At 45.1% G+C, this 22,497-nt stretch overlaps 1 protein-coding gene across 1 annotated transcript in view; it reads right to left on the bottom strand.

Annotated features, from left to right (window-relative positions):
- The window catches only part of CRB2 (crumbs cell polarity complex component 2), a 104,594-nt gene extending 84,912 nt beyond the window's left edge, over nt 1–19,682 (bottom strand). Inside the window, exons 1-3 of the mRNA XM_040325086.1 lie at nt 19,561–19,682; nt 6,027–6,145; nt 3,814–4,485 (exon numbers count right to left, since the gene is read on the bottom strand). Coding sequence (XP_040181020.1) covers nt 3,814–4,485; nt 6,027–6,145; nt 19,561–19,682 — 913 coding nt within the window. The remainder of the gene's footprint in view (nt 1–3,813; nt 4,486–6,026; nt 6,146–19,560) is intronic.
- Between the last annotated feature and the right edge of the window lie 2,815 nt (nt 19,683–22,497).

The following is a 22,497-nucleotide window of genomic DNA, read 5'->3' on the forward strand; positions in this document are numbered from 1 at the left end:
GCCGGGAAAAGCCTAACGTAAACGGCGTAACTTTACTGCGTCGGCCACGCGTACGTTCGGGAATTCGCGTATCTAGCTAATTTGCATACTCGACGCGGAATTCGACGGAAGCACCACCTAGCGGGCAAAAAAAAAAATGCAGTTTAGATCCGATGGCGTAAGAGACTGTCGGATCTAATGGATATCTATGCGTAACTGATTCTAAGAATCAGTCGCATAGATACGACGGCTTAGATTAGGACTTACGACGGCGTACATGGTGCTGCGCCATCATAAGTCCTATGAGAATCTGGGCCTTAGTGGGCATAACTTTTTTATTAAACTTACATAGATCATTCAAATTATACATATTGGTAGAGTAACTCTTCCTCTATAGGAACTCTTCTTTTTTTCTTTTGTTTTCTTTTTTTCATTGCAGGTAAATAATGGATTCCAAGCAGAAGCAAAGTGAGATCACTGAGTTCTTGACAAAGAAGGGGTGCAGGCTGTCCGACACAGAAGAGCAATGTCTTGTCATGGGTGTCACCTCCATAAATATTCTGTAGCCTTCTGTGAATGTTGGACAGCATGCGCCCCTCCATCAAGAACTCAATGACGGCGCATTGTTTCTGCTCGGGGGAAGAAGAAAGAAGGAAAAAGGAGGAGGAAGAAGAAAAAAGAAGGAGAAAGAAGAAAGAAGAAGGAGGAAGAAGAAAGAAGAGGAAAGAAGAGGGAAGAGGAAAGAAGAGGAAAGAAGAAAAAAGAGGAAAGAAGAAAGAAGAGGAAAGAAGAAAGAAGAGGAAAGACGAAAGAAGAAAGGAGAGATAGATAGAGAGAGAGAGAGAGAGAGAGACAAGGAGAGAGAGAGAGAGAGAGACAAGGAGAGATAGAGAGAGAGATAAGGAGAGATAGAGAAAGAGTGAGAAAAAGAGAAAAAGAGAGAGAAAGAGAGAGAAATAGCGACAGAAAGATAAGGAGAGAGAGAGAGATAAGGAGAGAGAGATATAGCTAGAGAGAGATAGAGATAGAGAGATAAGGAGAGATAGAGAGAGAAAGAGAGAAAGAGAGAAAGAGCGAGAGAGAAAGAGAGAAAGAGACAGAGATATATGAGAGAGAGAGACAGAGAGATAGAGATGGAGAGAGAGAGAGAGAGAGAGAGAGAGAGAGAGAGATAGAGATAGATAGAGACAGCGATAGAGAGAGATAGCGATGGAGAGAGATAGAGAGATAGCGAGCGAGAGAGAGAGAGAAAGAGAAAGATAGAGAGATAGTGATAGGGAGTTAAGGATATATATATATATATATATATATATATATATATATATATGAGAGAGAGAGACAGAGAGATAGAGATGGAGAGAGATTGAGAGAGAGAGAGAGAGAGAGAGATAGATAGATAGAGACAGCGATAGAGAGAGATAGCGATGGAGAGAGAGAGAGATAGCGAGAGAGAGAGAGAGAAATAGAGATAGATAGAGATAGAGATAAAGAAAAAGAGAGAGAGAGAGAGAGAGCGATAGAGATAGATAGATAGATAGATAGATAGATAGATAGATAGATAGATAGATAGATAGATAGATAGATGAGACAGAGAGAAAGATAGATATAGAGAGAGCGAGAGAGAGAGAGAGAGAGAGATAGATAGAGAGATGTATTTATTATTTTTTAAACATAACACACCTGAGCTCATGGTTCCCCTGAGCGGAGAAGAGAAGATATTTGTACCGGGATATATTATATATCATCATATATTGTCCTCAATGTTATGAAATGAATAGTATGCCGTTTGCAATAAACTTTGCATAAAATATTTAATTTTAATGGTTCAAAAAAAGTCGGGAAAAATGGTCGGCCCTCACGCATGTTCACTTCATGAAATCTGGCCCTCTTTGAAAAAAAAGTTTGGACACCCCTGCTGTATAATAAGGTAGTGCAAAGTGCAGTAGACAAGAATCTTCACTCAAAGGGATGTGCAGGACCTTTTTGTGGGCAGGACGCCCCCCTAGGCTGAGTTGGGACAAGCTTGTCCTTCCCAAACTGAAGGGAGGCATAGGCCTACCTGATCCTGCTTTATACCACAAGGCTTGCCTACTCGTGCGACTAGTGGACTGGCATCTTCATGCAGACAACAAGGATTGGGTAGCCGTAGAGAACTCGTTTCTCGAATTTCCAATCTCTCACCTCCCATGGATAAGCACCCGTGCGATCCCTAAAGCATGCATAACCCATCCGTTGATTGGCCCCACCTTACACACCTTTAAGGTCCTGTGCCGAACCCTTGGGGTAGTGCCGTCGCCCGGTCCTATGACCCCGATACCTCATAACCCAGACTTTCCAGCGGGTATCACACCTGCAAACACTTCAATTAACCAACACTCCATACTAGTGAGGGCTCATCAATTCTTCCATAACTCGGTGCTCTACACCCATTCGGAAATGATTGCGGCCTTCCCACAATTCACTATTCCTTTTTTCAAATTTCTACAAATTAGGCACTTTTTTAATTCCACTCCTGCGCCTTCGGATTGGTGTAGACCCCTTACATCCTTGGAACAACTCTGCAATGCCCAAAGGCCCCAAAGGCATTTGGTTTCGTCGCTTTATGCCTTGTTCGTGTCCCACGCCAAACCCCACAATGACGCCCGAACGCTTTGGGACAAAGAACTATCGTCAGGGTTGTCGGACACCGATTGGGAGCGTGTGTGGGAAAATGTACATAAAGGGTCCGTTAGCGTCTCGGCTCAAGAAAATCGGTTCAAGCTCTGTGCCAGGTGGTATCGGACCCCAGATAAACTTCATAAGATCTTCCCAGCCGTCCCCCCGGAATGTTGGCGTTGTGGCTCAGCCACGGGCTCGCTCCTCCATATCTGGTGGGAATGCCCCCACATACAACCATTCTGGAAAGAAGTACACGACCGCATTGTTAACATCACTACACTTCCTGTTGATTACACTCCGGCCCAATACCTATTACATCACACTTCTCTGCCAAGATCCCAATACCATAAATCTCTTGCCCTACACCTCATAAATGCAGCCACCCAATGTATCCCATTACGTTGGAAAACCACAATGCCCCCCACACTAGAGGATTGGCATACTCGTGTCCGAAAAATTGTTGACATGGAAAAGCTCATTCATCAGACACACGACACCCATGATAAATTTAAACACACCTGGGCTTGCTGGATTCATTATATGGATTCTGTAAGTTCAGGTACTCAGTAGGTCCTCATTCCCTATCCCTTTGTCCCCTGAAAAAGGAACTTACATATGGCCTGGTTTCTATCCTGTTGTTACTGTTCCCCCCCCTTTTATTAGTCCCCTTTCCCTGTATGGGGTGAACTTCCAATGGCATGTACCGGAAGGAGGTTTTTACTACATTTGAACCACTCTCACAACCCTATTCCATGGCGCCCTTTGCCCCCCCCCCCCCCTGCTCACAAAGTGTTCCCAGTAGGGGTGGGTGGGAGGGGGGTTGGGCCTTGCCGGTTCCTGTTCACGTCATTGTTACCTCCTCCCTTGGTAGTTATGGGAAGGGGGGTTTGGTGCCCAAATTGTTTTAGTACAAGGTAAAAAAAAAAAACAAGAAAAATGAACATGTTTCCTACTGTACCTTCCGAAGAAGAATGCATATATGTTTATGTATTGTACTCCAAGTTGCAATGATGAAATAGTTTTTAGCCTACTATAGGTTTTTTCTGTATCTGTACCTGATCATATGTCACTTTTTTGTTTCGGAGTGCTGTACACTGTCTATCTATAATTGTATGCCTCCTAATAGTTCAATAAAAATTGTTTTAAAAAAAAAAAAAAAAGAATCTTCCTTCTTACCTGTATAGCCCGTGGCACATTCACACTCATACTGGTCCATCAGGTTGAGGCAGGTGCCGTTATTTTGGCATGGCGCTGACGCACACTCATTAATGTCTATCTCACAGTGGTGCCCCTGGAAGCCCGGCACACAGAAGCACATGTACTTGTTCCATTTATCCACACAGATGGCTTCATTCTGGCAAGGGTTCGACGTGCATTTGTTTAGAATGGTTTCGCAGTGCTGTCCCGTGTAGCCCGTTTGGCATACGCAAGTGTAACCATCCACGGTTTCCACGCATTGAGCATTGTTGTCACATTGGTTTTGAGCACACGGCGACACCTTCTCTTGGCACTTTAAGCCACCGTACTCATTTTGGCATTTGCATGTGAATGCCTCTCCATCATCTGAGCACTGAGAGTTCGGGAATAGACAGGGGTTATGGTCACAGTTGTTAGTGGTGCAGTTAGATCCGGACTGGCAGAGGCACTGGTATTCCGGGTATCCGAGTTTAGCTTGACACGTGTGGGTTTTAGGGCAATCGAATTCTGTACACGCATCGTATAAGACTTCACAGTGTTGACCAGTGAAAACCAGAGGCTGTGTGGGGCAATGACAGGTAGAACCATTGAGGGTTTCTTGACAAGTCCCTCCATTCAGGCAGGAAGCAGATAAACAGTTCTGTGCCTGTCCTAGAGGTCAAAGAGAGAACACCGTTGTTAGAGGACTATAGTGCCATGCAAACAAAAAAGTATTACAAAAAAGTTGTGTAGATCTGAACCCAAGTGGGAAAGTAATGCTCAATCTCTAGTTCAAGAAAAGCAACTGTCTGTTAAGTGGGGTGTCAATCAGGGTGCCCCTCAAAAGTCTAAACAAAGTGTAAAAGATCGAGTGTCATAAGTCAGTGCAAGTTAACAGGTCAATAATAAAAAGTCAGAAGATAAAACCATAGAATTTTGGTGGGCTCATAAATTCTTCTTCATTAAGGCTTGGAAGCCGAGCGAAATAGATGCTTGTACCGGCCACAAGTTGCAAGTCAATGAGGGTGGTGAGGCCACCAGTGTCATCTTAAGAGCATTATAGGCCCCCGGGCAATACAGTGCACTGGGGCCCTGTCTACACAATCACGCACAAGAATTTACTGACAAAAATCATAAAATTTACTGGCAGAACCATTTTTTACTGCCACTGCAAAAAAGTACCTAATATTACAGTTTTCAGTGCCGAACAATGCAAATGTCAGTATTTAAACTATAAACATATACAGTAGCTAGTGCTATTAGCAATGTGTTTAAGTTAAACAAAATTAATAAAAAAAATGTCTTCATTGACATGAAGGTCAATAACCCAGCCAGCACAGAGTTTCCTCTTACATCAGAGTCTGCAGGATTCCCCCTTATAGTGAAAGGTAACTCTTATGTAAAGGGGAACGCTGCAGATCATGATCTAAGGGGGGAACTCTGATGTAGAGGGGGGCTCTGGTGACCAGTAACCACCTTATATCAGAGTCCACTGCTTTCTCTTTCCCAGTTACATCAGGGTCCGCAGACTGAGTTCCCCCTTGCATTGTAAGGGGGAATCCTGCAGACTCTGATGTAAAGGGGAACTCTGATGTGGGGGGCACTCTGGTGACCAGAGACCACCTTCCATAGAGTAAATACACTAAGGCAAGTGGAGGACCGGATCTTCTCTGTGATTTCCACAAACTGGGCATGGGCAGTTCTAACCCGTCACTCTCCACAATTTTTTACTGGGGTTGCTGGGCAGCCGGTGGGGCCCCCCAGGCAAGCGGGGCCCCCGGGCAACTGCCCAGCGTGCCCAATGGAAAAGATGGCCCTGGAGGCCACCTGCTGCCACATTGGCTTTATCTTCCGACTGTCCATCCATATTACTAAACTTCTACTGGACTTGCATGCATGCAAGAAGAAGTCAGGGGTGGGGACGGTGCTGGGCATGGATTTTTACAGATCATTGAGAGGAAGACAAAATCTCAATTTGAAAAACCTCAAGGAACACATACATTTTTTGCACTTTTTGCTTCTGGTATACAGCCAGCAGTGGTAACCCAGTCCTACCAGTTTTAAATGTCCCTGTGAGTCTTTCTTTATACACTTTTTAGACCACAGTTGACAAGGTGTCCAGGAGCCAGGAGGTGATGTTGCCACTTCCTGAATGCCCTTTTTGTTTTACTATCCCCAGGAAGGTTCCTTTATGCTAAATGGGGATTTTGTACTGAACTCTCTTTTTTGCAGGCATATCTGCTTGGACTTTGGAAGGGGTAGACCTGCTCGGACCTTTGAACATTGTGGTAGACCTGCTTGGAACTTAGAAGAAGGTATACTTGACTGGACCCTAGGAAAGGGAAATGGAGAAAGGGATATACCTGTCTGGACCTTAGAAAGTAGTATACCTGCTGGGACCTTAGAAGAAAAGAAGGGGACATATCTGCTTGGACTAAAGAAGAAAGGAGTATATCTGCTAGGACCTTAGAAAAAAGGGTTATACCTGCTTGGACCTTTGAGGAGTTGGGGCATGCCTATTTGGACCTTAGAAGAAGGGGTAGACCTGCTAGAACCTTAAAAGAAGGGGGTAGACCTGCTTGGACCTTACAAAAAGGGGTGGACCTGCTTGGACCTCACAAGAAGGGGTGGACCTGCTTGGACCTTACAAGAAGGGGTGGACCTGCTTGGACCTTACAAGAAGGGGTGGACCTGCTTGGACCTTACAAGAAGGGGTGGACCTGCTTAGACCTTATAAAAAGGGGTTATACCTGCTTAAAACTTAGAAGACGTGGATAGACCTGCTTGGAACTTAGAAGGAGGCATACTTGCTTGGACCTTAGAAAAAGGGGGTAGACCTGCTTGGACCTTAGAAGGAGGGGATATACCTGCCTGGACCTTAGAAGAAGGGGACAGACCTGCTTGGAACTTAGAAAAATGTAGGCATTTTAGAGGATGGAAGTATACTAGGATCTTAAAAGAAAGACGTATACCTGCTAGGACTTTAGAAGAAAAGGCGCACCTGCTTGGACCTTAGAGGGAGGGCTAGATCTGCTTTGACTTTATAAAAGGAAGCATACCTGTTTAAACTCAGAAGAAGATATTATACCTGCTTGGACTTTAGAAAAAGGGAATACACCTGCTAGGACCTTAGATGAAGAGGGTAGGCCAGCTAGGAGCTTAGATGAAGACAGTAGACCTGCTTGGACTTTAGAAGGTAGTAGACCTGCTTAGATATTGGAAGAAGGGGGTAGACCTGATTGGACCTTGGAATAAGGGGTAGACCTGCTTGACCTTGGAAGAAGGGGGTATACCTGCTTGAAACTTGGAAGCAGGGGATATATCTGCTAGGACCTTAGAAGAATTGAGTAGACCTACTTGGACCTTAGCAGAAGTGGGTAGACCTGCTTGGACCTTGGATGAAGGGGGTAGACCTGCTTGGACTTTAGAAGAAGGTAGTACAGGTAGACCTTCTATTGGTTCATTAAAGAAGGGGATATACCTACTTGGACCTTAGCAGAAGTGGGTAGACCTGCTTGGACCTTGGAAGAAGGGGGTAGACCTGCTTGGACTTTAGAAGATTGTAGTAGACCTTCTTTGAAGGAGGGGGTAAAGCTGCTTGGAACTTGGAAGAAGGTAATAGACCCCCCTGAAAGCTTGTCCTGATAAAGTAACTGTTAAAAAAAAAAAGTATCCCGGACAGGACAGTGCTGAGCTGAGATAAAAGGAAAACAATGTAAATGTGAGACTCATTGTGGGGTCATCAGACCCTCAACAAATCACACGGAGTTCTTTTGAACCTCAGACAACCACCGGTCACACCGAAACTGGCGGGGCCTTTATGTGATTGAAGGTTGTATAGACTTTCCCTGGGAAGGGCTCTCAGTCTCGTCTCCTTGTCTTATTTTCTTTGTTCAGAAACTGTTTATGATGTTTGAATGAGACACAATCCTCCCCCCCCCCACCCAAATAATACAAAATATAGAGGAGCACACGGGACCTTCCGTCTCATATTTACAGTAAATATTTCCCATTACTGGGAACACACAATGATTGGAGCAGATAGCATGCAGTGCACACAAAATAACTAAACATGAACTCTTCAATATCCTACAGGGATGAATTAAATCCACTCTCTCCCTTCAGTCTTGCACAGGTGTACCGGCTCCTCCCCCTTCCAGTCTTGCACAGGTGTACTGACCCCTCCCCCTTCAGTCTTGCACCGTTGTACTGACTCCTCCCCATTCAGTCTTGCACACGTGTACCTGGCTCCTCCCCCTCAATCTTGCACAGGTGTACCAGCTCCTCCCCCTTCAATCTTGCACCGTTGTACTGACTCCTCCCCCTTCAGTCTTGCACAGGTGTACCCGGGTCCTCCCCTTCAGTCTTGCACAGGTGTACCAGGCTCCTCCCCAATCAGTCTTGCACAGGTGTACCAGGCTCCTCCCCCTTCAGTCTTGCACAGGTGTACCGACTGCATATAATATTATTATCATTTATATACATTTATTATTATTTATATACTACTACTATTATTATCATTGTAATATATATAACATTATTATTATTTATATACATTTATTATTATTTACAGTATATACTACTATTATTATTATAAATATATTATACATAAAAACATTATTATTATTTATATACAATTATTATTTATATTCTACTACTACTACCATATATATATTTGCATATAAATATTATTATCATTTATATACATTATTATTCTTCTTCTTCTTCTTATTATTATTATTATTATTATTTATATACTACTACTACTATCATTGTATTATATATATAACATTATTATTTATATTCTACTACTACTACTACAATATATATATATATATATATATATATATATATATATATATATATATATATATATATATATATATATATATATATATATGCATATATTATTATTATTATCATTTATATACATTTATAATTATTATTTATAAACTACTACTATTATCATTGTTATATATATAACATTATTATTTATACTCTACTATATATATATATATATATATATATATATATACACACACATACATATATATTATTATTATCATTTATATACATTTATTATTATTATTTATAAACTACTACTATTATCATTGTAATATATATAACATTATTATTATTTATATACATGTATTATTATTTACAGTATATACTACTATTATTATTATAAATATATTATACATAAAAACATTATTATTATTTATATACAATTACTATTATTTATATTCTACTACTACTACTACCATAAATATATTTGCATATAAATATCATTATCATTTATATACATTATTATTATTATTATTTATATACTACTATCATTGTAATATATATATATATATATATATATATATATATATATATATATATATATATATATATATATATAACATTATTATTTATATACTACTACTACTACAATATATATATATATATATATATATATATATATATATATATATATATATTATTATCATTTATATACATTTATAATTATTATTTATAAACCACTACTATTATCATTGTAATATATATATAACATTATTATTATTTATATACATTTATTATTATTTACAGTATATACTATTATTATTATAAATATATTATACATAAACACATTATTATTATTTATATACAATTATTATTATTTATATTCTACTACTACTACTACCATATATAAATATTTGCATATAAATATCATTTATATACATTGGGCCAAATTCTCAAAAGAGATACGCAGACTTAACTGCTGTTCAGTCTGTGCCTAACTTTGGAAACGATTCTCAAAAGGCTTTTTCCAAAGTTAGGCAGAAAATCTGACAGGTGTAAGACACTTACACGGTCAGATTTTAGGATGCAGTACCGCATCCGCCACTGGGGGCATTTCTCATTGAAATGCAGCTTTGCGTATGCAAATGAGGACTTAAGCAGATTCTCAAAGCATTTCAGCATTGTGATTTCTGCCTAAGTTCCGAATTTGCCTGCGCAAAACTAGGGCTGGTTTTATAATGTGGAAAGTTAGTCACACCTTGTAAAAGCCCATTCCAGCGACGGCATTTGGTATGCATTCCTGAGGGAGAACTCCACGGCAATTTTTAAATTCAAAACCGGCATGGGTTCCCCCCCAGGAGCATACCAGGCCCTTAGGTCTGGTATGGGTTGTAAGGAGACCCCCCCACGCCGAAAAATTGACGTAGGGGGTCCCCCTACAATCCATACCAGACCCGTATCCAAAGCACGCTACCCGGCCGGCCAGGAATGGAGTGGGGACGAGCGAGCGTCCCCCCCCCTCCTGAGCCGTGCCAGGCCGCATGCCCTCAACATGGGGGGGTTGGGTGCTCTGGGGCAGGGGGGCGCACTGCGGGCCCCCCCACCCCAGAGCACCCTGTCCCCATGTTGATGAGGACAGGACCTCTTCCCGACAACCCTTGCCGTTGGTTGTCGGGGTCTGCGGGAGGGGGCTTATCGGAATCTGGGAGTCCCCTTTAATAAGGGGGCCCCCAGATACCGGCCCCCCACCCTAAGTGAATGGATATGGGGTACATCGTACCCCTATCCATTCACCTGTAGGCAAAAAGTAAAATTTAGTAAACACACAACACAAGACTTTTTAAAATATTTTATTATTCTGCTCCGGATGCCCCCCCTGTCTTCGTTATTAGCTCAATTACCAGGGGGGGCTTCTTCTTCCACTCTCCGGGGGTCTTCTCCGCTCTCCGGGGGGGGTTTCTTCTTCCGCTCTCCGGGGGGGGCTTCTCCGGACTCCGGGGGGCTTCTTCCATCTTCTCCCCTCTTCCGCTGTTGACTCGGCGAACCCCGGTTCTTCTGCAGATGTCCGGTGCCTTCTTCTTCAGCGCTGGCTGCCTGCTATGTTTGTGTGTTAGCTCAATTTCTAACAGGCAGCCGGCGCGGTCTTCTGTGACGTCAGGGTCTTCTTCTCCCTTCTTCCGATGTTGCCTCGTCGCCTGTTGTCACTGCAATGATGGAACCGCGCCTTGCATCCCATTTATATAGGCATCACCGTCCCATCATGCTCCGGCAGGTACCCACGTGCACCCACCACGTGGGTACCTACCGGAGCATGATGGGACGGTGATGCCTATATAAATGTGATGCAAGGCGCGCTTCCATCATTACAGCGACAACAGGCGACGAGTCAACATCGGAAGAGGGGAGAAGAACAGAAGACCCTGACGTCACAGAAGACCGCGCCGGCTGCCTGTTTGAAATCGAGCTAACACACAAACATAGCAGGCAGCCAGCGCTGAAGAAGAAGGCACCGGAGAGCTGCAGAAGAACCGGGGTTCGCCAAATCAACAGCGGAAGAGGGGAGAAGATGGAAGAAGCCCCCCGGAGTCCGGAGAAGCCCCCCCCCCCGGAGAGCGGAAGAAGAAGCCCCCCCCGGAGAGCGGAAGACCCCCGGAGAGTGGAAGACCCCCGGAGAGTGGAAGAAGAAGCCCCCCCTGGTAATTGAGCTAATAACGAAGACAGGGGGGGCATCCGGAGCAGAATAATAAATTATTTTAAAAAGCCTTGTGTTGTGTGTTTATTAACTTTTACTTTTTGCCTCCAGGTGAATGGATAGGGGTACGATGTACCCCATATCCATTCACTTAGGGTGGGGGGCCGGTATCTGGGGGCCCCCTTATTAAAGGGGACTCCCAGATTCCGATAAGCCCCCTCCCGCAGACCCCGACAACCAACGGCAAGGGTTGTCGGGAAGAGGTCCTGTCCTCATCAACATGGGGACAGGGTGCTCTGGGGTGGGGGGGCCCGCAGTGCGCCCCCCTGCCCCAGAGCACCCAACCCCCCCATGTTGAGGGCATGCGGCCTGGCACGGCTCAGGAGGGGGGGGACGCTCGCTCGTCCCCACTCCCTTCCTGACCGGCCGGGTAGCGTGCTTTGGATACGGGTCTGGTATGGATTGTAGGGGGACCCCCTACGTCAATTTTTCGGCGTGGGGGGGTCTCCTTACAACCCATAACAGACCTAAGGGCCTGGTATGCTCCTGGGGGGGGAACCCATGCCGGTTTTTTCTTTGAAAATTGGCATGGAGTTCTCCCTCTCAGGAATGCATGTTGAGCGACGCTGTCATTTTTTTTTATAATTATTTGTTTTCCCGGCGCGTCTTTTTTTTTCACCCGTCGCAACTTTAGTGTCCCGTCGAAATTCTCAAAGCCGCCCGGCGTTAATTACGTTCGCGCGCTGCACGTCGGGAAAATGACGTCACACGCATGCGCAGTACGGCCGGCGCGGGAGCGCGCCTCATTTAAATTTTAAACGCCCCCAGGAGAGGAGGACCGCCTTACGACGGCGGCACTTAAGTTACACGGCCTGAAATTTCTACGTAAGTGCTTTGACGATCAGGCACTTAGGTAGAAATTTTAAGTCAGTGTAACTTAACTGCTGAAATTTAAGTTAGGCAGACTTTTTGAGAATTTGGCCCATTATTATTATTATTTATATACTACTACTATTATCATCATTGTAATATATAGGCCCAGATTCTCAAAGGCGTTACGACGGCGCAACACCATTTGCGCCGTCGTAACCCCTCATCTGGCCCCGGGTATCTATGCGACTGATTCTTAGAATCAGTTACGCATAGATACCCATTAGATCTGACAGGCGTAAGGCTGTTACGCTGTCAGATCTTAAAAGCAATTTTTTTTCCCGCCGCTAGGTGTCGCATCGTCGTTTTCCACGTCGTCTATGCAAATTAGGTAATTACGCGAGATTCCCGAACATACGCACGGTCGACGCTGAGAATTTACGTCGTTTCCATAGCGTACGCGACGGGTAAGGTTGCCCCTGCTATTAGGAGGGGCAACCAATGTTAAGTATGGCCGTCGTTCCCGCGTCGAATTTAAAAAAAAATTACGTCGTTTGCGTAAGACGTCTGTGAATGGCGCTGGACGCCATTTACGTAAACGTCTAAGCAAATGACGTCGGGGCGACGTCATTTAGCGCAATGCACGTCGGGTAATTTACCCGACGGAGCAAGCGCAGTACGCTCGGCGCGGGAGCGCGCCTAATTTAAATGGTGCCCGCCCCATTTGAATTGGGCGGGCTTGCGCCGAGCGATTTAACGATACACCGCCGCAAGTTTACAGGTAAGTGTTCTGAGAATCAGGCTGTAAACCTGTAAACCTGCGGCGGTGTAACGTAAATCACATACGTTACGCTGCCCAGGAGCAACGTAATTGTATGAGAATCTGGGCCATAGAACATTATTATTTATATTCTACTACTACTACTACTACTACTATTACTACTACTATTACTACTGATACTTCTACTACTACTACTACTACATATATATATATATATATATATATATATATATATATATATATATATATATATGCATATATATTATTATTATCGTTTATATACATTTATTATTATTATTTATAAACTACTACTATTATCATTGTAATATATATAACATTATTATTATTTTTATAAGTTTATTATTATTTATATACATTTATTATTCTTATTATTTTTTGTACTTCCCAAACAAAGACAACAAAATGCTTTCAATGGTATTAGTAACGGCCAAAAGGGAGCACACAAGAAAAGTTCATTGTTAGAGTTGACCTTTAACCTTGTTTGTGTTTGCCAAGGCAACCAAGGTTCCTATCTATCCTGGTGTTGTAGAATGTCTTTTTAGAAAGTCCTAAATAAATACTTGTAATCATCTTCTTGTATTATTATGGGATTTCTTATTGCAGTCAGGTGCAGTTTCACCAGACTGTCCATGTGCATGCGCAGCGTGTCAATTGCCAGGAACACAATTGTTTCCTTTTTTTTCGATAGGAAAGGAATTCCTTTGTGCTCCTCATTTGTATGATCTCAGCAGTGTCATCAAAAGGCTGCAGGAGTCCAGTCATTGATGGAGGTCACATAATAGAAGTGAATTCCCACCATCTCCGGCCTTTGTTTCCGAGGACGGCCTGTGTGCTCTCTCGGCACTAATTGTTGCACATTCCCAGAGAGTGCGGCTAGATGAAGACCGCACTTTAATTCCTGGTCCGGGACCCAAAGTCGTCCTGTCATTTTATTATAATAATTATTTATGTTTACCTTCTATCTAAAGAGATTGTAACCATATCGGTGCATCTGCAACAACCCAGTTAAGGCCTATAGATGATCCTTTTTTTATTTACAGGACAAGCCTACGATCCAAGAAGACATGCCCCCTTCTTCTAAGGTCCAAGTAGGTTTACCCCCTTATGCAAAGGTCCAATCAGGCATACCCCCTTCTCCTAAGGTCCAAGCAGGTCTAGCTCCTTCTCCTAGGGTCCAAGCAGGTCTAGCCCCTTCTCCCAAGGTCCAAGCAGGTCTAGCCCCTTTCTCCAAGGTCCAAGCAGGTCTAGCCCCTTCTCCTAAGGTCCAAGCAGGCCTAGCCCCTTCTCCTAAGGTCCAAGCAGGTCTAGCCCCTTCTCCAAGGTCCAAGCAGGTCTAGCCCCTTCTTCAAGGTCCAAGCAGGTCTAGCCCCTTCTTCAAGGTCCAAGCAGGTCTAGCCCCTTCTCCAAGGTCCAAGCAGGTCTAGGCCCTTCTCCAAGGTCCAAGCAGGTCTAGCCCCTTCTTCAAGGTCCAAGCAGGTCTAGCCCCTTCTCCTAAGGTCCAAGCAGGTCTAGCCCCTTCTCCTAAGGTTCAAGCAGGTATACCCTCTGCCTCAAAGGTCCAAGCAAACCCCCTTCTTCTAAGGTACAAGTAGTTTTACCCCTGTCTCCCAAGGTCCAAGCAGGTCTAGCCCCTTTTCCTAAGGTCCAAGCAGGTCTAGCTCCTTCTCCTAGGGTTCAAGCAGGTCTAGCCCTTTCTCCTAAAGTCCAAGCAGGTCTAGTCCCTTCTCCTAAGGTTCAAGCGGGTATACCCTCTGCCTCAAAGGTCCAAGCAAGTGCACCCCTTTCTACCAAGATCCAAGAAGGCAAACCTGCTTCTTCTAAGGTCCAAGTAGATTTACCCCCTTCTCCTAAGGTACAAGCATTCTCTTAAGGTTCAGGCAGGTATACCCTCTTCTCCTAAGGTTCAAGCAGGTATACCCCTGTCTCCTAAGGTCCAAGCTGGCATATACATTCTCCTAAGGTCCAAGCACATGTCCACCCTTCTATGGTTCAAGTAAGTTCACCTCTTTCTTGTAAAGTTTCAAGAAGGTATACCCCCTTCTTCTAAGGTCCAAGCATGTCTAGCCTTTCTCCTAAAGGTCCAAGCAGGTATACCACCTTCTTCAAAAGGTCCAAGCAGGTATACCACCTTCTTCAAAAGGTCCAAGCAAGTACACCTCTTTCTTCTAAAGTACAAGTAGGTTTACCCCAGTCTTCTAAGGTTCAAGCTGGTCCAACCCCTTCTCCTAAGGTCCAAGCAGGTCCAGCTCTTCTCCTAAGGTCCAAGCAGGTCTAGCACCTCCTTCTAAGGTTCAAGTAGGTATACCCCTGTGTCCTAATATCCAAACAGGTATACCCCCTTATAAGGTTCTAAGTAAATACAGTATATTCCCCTATTCTATGGTCTGATCAGGTAAAACCCTTTTTTTTAGGGTCCAAGCAGGTCTACCCCCTTCTCCTAAGGTTGAAATGGGTATCCCCTGTTCTCATAAGGTCCACACAGGTATACCACCTACTCCCAAGGTCCAAGCAGGTCTAGCCCCTTCTCAGGTCCAAGCAGGTCTAGCCCCTTCTCAGGTCCAAGCAGGTCTAGCCCCTTCTCCTAAGGTCCAAGCAGGTCTAGCCCCTTCTCCTAAGGTCCAAGCAGGTATACCCCTTCTTCAAAGGTCCAAGCAGGTCTAGCCCCTTCTCCTAAGGTCAAAGCAGGTATACCCCTTCTTCAAAGGTCCAAGCAGGTACACCCCTTTCTTCTAAGGTTCAAGTAGATATACCCCTTTCTCCTAAGATTCAAACAGGTATACCCCCTTTTTCTAAGGTTCTAAGTAGATACAGTATATTCCCCTATTCTAAGGTCTGATCAGGTGAACCCCTTTCTTCAAGGGTCCAAGCAGGTCTACCCCCTTCTCCTAATGTTGAAATGGGTATCCCCCTTTCTCATAAGGTCCAAACAGGTATCCCCCTTCTTCTAAGGTCCAAATGTGTATCCCTCCTTCTCCTAAGGTCCACACAGGTATACCACCTACTCCTAAGGTCCAAGTAGGTCTAGCCCCCTTCTCAAGTCTAAGCAGGCCTACCCCCATCATCTAAGGACCGAACTGGCATCCCCTCTTCTCCTAAAGTCCAAGCAGGTGAACCACCTTCTCCTAAGGAACAAAGTGGTATACCCCCTTCTTCTAAGGCTCAAGTAGGTATATCCCCTTAGTCTAATGTCTAAGCAGGTATAGCCCCGTCTCCTAAGGTCCAAGCAGGTATAGCCCCGTCTCCTAAGGTCCAAGCAGGTATAGCCCCGTCTCCTAAGGTCCAAACAGGTATTCCACTCTTCTAAGGTCCATGTAGATAATACCCTCTTTTCTTAAGGTCTAGGCACCTTAGAAGAGAATAGAAGCTTGTTCTGAAAATCTAGCCGTTATGGCAAATAAAAAAGCATTTAGAAAATCTTAGAAATACAACCCTCCACCTCACTTTTTGTAAATCAGGGATATCTCCTAGCAAGGTTTGTCAATCACGTGTGTTGATATTGTACGAATACTATAGAGCAGCCTTTGTCAACCAGGGTTCCTTGAGCAATCAGCCAATCATCTGTTGCGGCAGGAGAAATATCCATTAGAGATTGTAAGCTCCCAGGAGCAGGGCCCTCCTAACCCTCTTGCTGCATTGTCTCCCTTCACATTGTTAGGTGCTGCGCAAACTGTTGGCGCTAAATAAATCGTATAGAACAATAATAATTTGAACAAAGTTAATCGATGGCAATTTTTTTTTTTTCATGCCCTTACATATAGCTCGATTGTCAGTGATTCACGGGGAGTGAAAAAGCCATTGCCCCTGTAGACCACAATGGCGGGGCCGGGAACAAGACAGGAGGTTGCAAACATAGGGGCAGATCCACAAAGATCTGCACCGGCGCAGCGTATCTAAGATACGATACGCCCCCGTAACTTACTTGGCTTTGGTTTGAATCCTCGACGAATTTGCACCGTAAGTTACGGCGGCGTAGTGTATCTCTCGCTGCGTAAGGGCACGGAATTCAAATGCGGCGGGTAGGGGGTGTGTTTCATTTAAATGAAGCGCGTCCCCGCGCCGAACGAACTGCGCATGCGCCGTCCCTAAAATTTCCCGCCGTGCATTGCGCTAAATGATGTCGCAAGGACGTCATTGGTTTTGACGTGAACGTAAATGGCGTCCAGCCCCATTCACGGACGACTTACGCAAATGATGTAAAATTTTCAAAATTAGACGCGGGAACGACGGCCATACTTAACATTGAGTACGCCACCATATAGCAGCTTTAACTATACGCCAGAAAAAGCCGAACGGAAATTACGTAAAAAAATGCGACGGCCGCTCGTACGTTCGTGGATCGTCGGAAATAACTAATTTGCATGCTCGACGCGGATTACGACGGGAACGCCACCTAACGGACCCTGAAAAATTGCATCTAAGATCCGAAGGCGTACGAAGACGTACGCCTGTTGGATCTAACCCAGATGCCGTTGTATCTTGTTTTGAGTATTCAAAACAAAGACACGACGCGGGAATTTTGAAATTACGCCGGCGTATCAATAGATACACCGGCATAATTTCTTTGTTGATCTGCCCCATAGACTGCCAAAAACATGAATCGAATACCTTGTCCATTACAGGGAACTGGGTTCAGCGCTTGTTTTTGAGAGGATCACTTCAAGCCAGTGGAGTTGAGCCAATGGGTGACCGAGATAAGTATTAATTGGTACAATTACATTCTCCGACTTCCCATCCAAAACAAAACAATTGGCATATAATGTGCTCTAAATACATGCAGACTGTGCCATAACAGTTCTTTCCAGACCACTAAGCACCATTACGACAGAGCTGGAATCTTGCCCATGCAAACAAGACATTGCGGCTGAATACTTGCTCTTCATAACATCACCCAACACTTTTCTTGCTGGACGTTGATACATCACTTGACTTCTGGGCTGCTGGTTTTTGGCACAGAGGGTAAGGCCCTACCCTAAGCCCCCATGATATGAATACTTCCTTTAACCCCAACTCTAACCCTTACACTTAAGCTGGCCATACACGGCTCCAATTTTGGCCAATTCTTACTGAATAATCGCAAGTACAAGCTGAGTGGTTAGCACCGCATGGCTCGAGAAAAAAATTTGGTCGTAGAACTGAACATGAGAAAACGTATATTGCTAGTCTATCCCCCTGTAAAGCTACCCTTAAGGTCCCCATGACTTTAACCACTAGGCGTCCGCGCTATAGCCGAATGATGGCCACAGAGCGGACCCCAATTGCCGGGGAGGCCGTCAATAGATATCCTCCCCTTCGCTGGCGCTGTGATCCCAGAGTCACTGAGACGCTGATAGCGTGAGGATCAAAAAAATTACGATCGCCGGCTTTTGTGCAAGGGACATCGGTCCCGAAGAGGCACCTATCACCTATCAATGCCCACAAGTGCCCACCAGTAGTGCTAATCAGTGCCTCATCAGAGCTACCTAGCAAAGCTGCCTATCAGTTTAACCTACCAGTGCCAATCAGTGCCCATCACTGCCACCCATCAGTGCCCATTACTGCCACCTATCAGTGCCCAATACTGCCACCTATCAGTGGTGCCCCCTATCAATGCCACCAATTAGTGCCACTTCTCAGTGCCCACCAGTGTCACCTATCAATGCCCACCAGTAGTGCTAATCAGTGCCTCATCAGAGCTACCTAGCAATTGTGCCTATCAGTTTAACCTACCAGTGCCAATGAGTGCCCATCACTGCCACCCATCAGTGCCCATTACTGCCACCTATCAGTGCCCATTACTGCCACCTATCAGTGCCCATTACTGCCACCTATTAGTGCCACTTCTCAGTGCCCACCAGTGTCACCTATCAATGCCCTTCAGTGCCACCCATCAGTGCCACCTCTAAGTGCCCAACAGTGCCGCCTATCAGTGCCCGCCACCAGTGCCACCTTATCGGTGCCCATCAGTGCAGCCTCATCAGCGTACATCAATGAAGGAGAAAAATTACTTGTTTGCTTAATTTTATAACAAAATATAAAAATATATAATTAAAAAATATATATATGTATTTCTAATTTTTGTAACAAAAAATAAAAACCACAGAGGTGATCAAATACCACCAAAGGAGAGCTCTATTTGTGGGAAAAAATTATAAAAATTTAATTTGGGTACAGCGTTGCATGTTTGCTCAATCGTCATTCAAAGTGCATCAGCGCTGAAAGCTGAAAAATGGTCTGGGACGGAGGGGGGTTTAAGTGCCCAGTAAGCTAGTGGTTAATACTCCCTGCAACCCTATGTCTAACCCTTACACTTACCCTCATGGTAAACCAAACCCTAACTTAAACCTCCATTGAGCAAACCTGACCCCTTGTTTGAACAATACCCTGCACTAGGACTCTTTGTGTAGAAGATTAGTTCTTTCTGCGCTGAAGCATACCAGTTGGCTAAGAGACTGTAAATGGTACTCAACGAAACCTGATGATCAAGGTTTTCCTGCATAGAAGTCAGATGCTCACCTCTTCTGCTGACCATGCCTCTATTCGCCCACTGAATAATCTTCACGAACTGGTCCTTCTGAGAGTAGCACTTCTCTGGACCCCTGCTAAGAAATTGGATACTCACCTTTCATGCTGCCCATGTCCAACAAAGGTCGCCCATTGAGGAATCTTCACAAACTGGTCCTTCCGAGAGTAGCACTTCTCTGGACCCCTGCCATGTTCCATGGTTTTTCCTGTACGCTCCATCACTCAACAGAACCTGATTATCAAGGTCTCTCCGCTAAGAAGTTGGATACTCACCTCTCATGCTTCCCATTTCGAACAAAGGTCGCCCATTGAGGAATCTTCACAAGCTGGGTCTTCTGAGAGTGGAAGCCTGTTGTGTTCCTTGGTTCTCCCGATCCCTCAATAACACAACAGAACCTGATGATCAAGGTCTTTCTGCTACAAAGTTAGATTCTCACCTGGACGCCCCCGCCCATTCTGGGTCAAACCATCACCCCTAGCTCCAAAGTCAAAAGTCTCTGAGTCATTTCTGATACCTACATGACAATGGATGCACAAATAGGGTCAGTAGTCAGCGGATCGCACCATCTGCTGCGCCTGCTACGCTGACTCACGCCCTTCATTCCAAAAGAAGACATAGCAGTCGTGGTGGGAACAATTATCAACTCCAGACTTGACTACGCAAATGCCCTCTATCTAGGACTCCCAAAGTACCAAATCACTCGTCTGCAGGTCGTTCAAAATACGGCCGCTCGACTAGTGACTGGGAAAAAAACATGGGAATCAATCTCACGCTGAGATCCCTTCATTGGTTGCCAGTGAAAGACAGGATCACTTTCAAGGCACTCTGTCTGACGCATAAGTGTATTCTGGGAAACGCCCCCCAATATCTATGCGAAAAACTAAAAGCTCACAACACCAATCGCGTTCTGCGATCCACCAACCAAAATCTACTCCAGATACCCAAAGGCAGATACAAGTCCAAAGGAGAACGAAGATTTGCGGTCCAAGGACCCAGACTATGGAACGCTCTACCAACCAGCATCCGATTGGAGGAAAACCACCTGGCCTTCAGGAGAAAGATCAAAACCCATCTCTTCTGAGGGCCCAGGGAATGGATACCAAGCGCCCAGAGGCGATTCAGTTCGCATGTGTTGCGCTATATAAGTTTCTCACTCACTCACCTCTCCTGCTGCCCAGCCAAGGTCACCTATTGAGGAATCTTTACAAATTGGTTGTTCTGAAAGTAGCCCCTTTCTGGTTTCCTGCCATGTTCCATGGTTTTTCCAAACCCTTCATCGCTCAACAGAAACTGATGATCAAGGTCTCTCTGCTACCAAATTAGATTCTCAACTCTCCTGCTGCCCATGCCCAACAAAAATTGCCCAATGGAGTAATCTTTACAAGCTGCCTCTTATGGGAATGGCTCTCTTCTGGTCCCCCATTATGTTCCGTGGTTCTCCCGAGCCCTTCATCACTACAGAAGGATGGAGCTATTGATACAGTGAAAGTCTGGTAAACCTTAAGTTTGGATAACAGGAAGTGACTAGAAAAATCTTACGTATTTCAGGGGCTCAAAACTGAAAAAAGGCTATTCTGAGGCCTCGTACACACGATCGGATCTATCCGCTGGGATTGATCCGCGGATCAATTCCAGCAGACAGATCCGGTCGTGTGTACGTCCGAGCGGACATTTCCCGGCGGATAAAAATCCAGCCGACGGATTCCCAGCGGATAAAAATTTCTTAGCATGCTAAGAAATCTATCCGCTGGAATCCAGTCCAGCGGACTGATCCGGTCGTCTGTACAGACTCACCGGATCAATCCGTCCGCTCCCCTCCCTCGCATGCGTCGTAATGATTCGACGCATGCGTGGAAGTATTTATCTTCCAGCGTCGCGCACGTCGCCGCGTCATCGTCGCGGCGACGACGCGATATCCTCTCGTGTGTACGGGGCCTAAGAGTAGCACTTTTCTGGTCCCCTGTTGTGTTCCATGGCTTTTCTAAACCCTCCATCATTTGGCAGAACCTGATAATCAATGTCTTCTTGCAAATAAGTTACATACTCACCTCTCCTGCTGCCCATGTCCAACAAAGGTCACCCATTGGGGAATCTTCACAGGCTGGCTCTTCTGGTCTCCCATTGTGTTCCATCCATCACTCAACTGAACCTGATGATCAAGGTCTATCTGCTAAGAAATTAGAATCTCACTTCTCCTGCTGTCCATGGCCAACAAAGGTCACCCATTGAGGAATCTTCACAGGCTGGCTCTTCTGGGAGCGGCACTCTTCTGGTCCCCCATTGTGTTCCTTGGTTCTTCTAAGCCATCCATCACTCAACTGAACCTGATGATCAAGGTCTCTCTGCTAAGAAGTTAGAATCTCGCCTCTCCTGCTGTCCATGAAAGATTTCCCAATGAGGAATCTTCACAAGCTGGCTCTTCTGGGAGCGGCTCGCTCCTGGTCCGAGTAGGATTCAAGCCAAAGCGGTGTGCAGTACCGAGTTTGGCCTGAGGTTGGGGGCGCTGAAGCTGTCAATCAAACCAATGACGCGGCGCGTCGGGGGAGGCGGGGCTGAGTGATACATTTGGCGGCTATAGCCGCCACTGTATCACACGGGAGCGCGCTCGCAAGCTAACCCCCTTGGGAGAAAAAAAGCTTCCCAGAACAGCTCTTGCGGGGAGGAGCCGAGACAGCCGCCGTGTGACCCCAGAAGATGAGGATCGGGGGCCACTCTGTGCAAAACAAACTGCACAGTGGAGGTAAGTATGGTATGTTTGTTATTTAAAAAAAAAAATACCTTTACAACGCCACCTTTAACTCTCAGCTCAGCTTTAACATGTTATGCGATTTTAGTGATTGGGCTTACAATTTCACCACATCTACAATGATCGTCAGCCCCATCTAGTGGTCATAATCAGGAGGCGGCTCTTTAATTAGGCAAATTAGGCGGTCGCCTAAGGCCTCGCACTCACAGGGGCCTTGCGGCCGCCTAACTTGCCCATGGCATTACCCCAGTTTTGAGGGACAGGGGACCTTAACGCTGCTGTGCTCA

The sequence above is a fragment of the Rana temporaria genome, chromosome 9, assembly GCF_905171775.1.
Source record: "Rana temporaria chromosome 9, aRanTem1.1, whole genome shotgun sequence".
In the NCBI taxonomy this organism is placed as follows: Eukaryota; Metazoa; Chordata; class Amphibia; order Anura; family Ranidae; genus Rana; species Rana temporaria.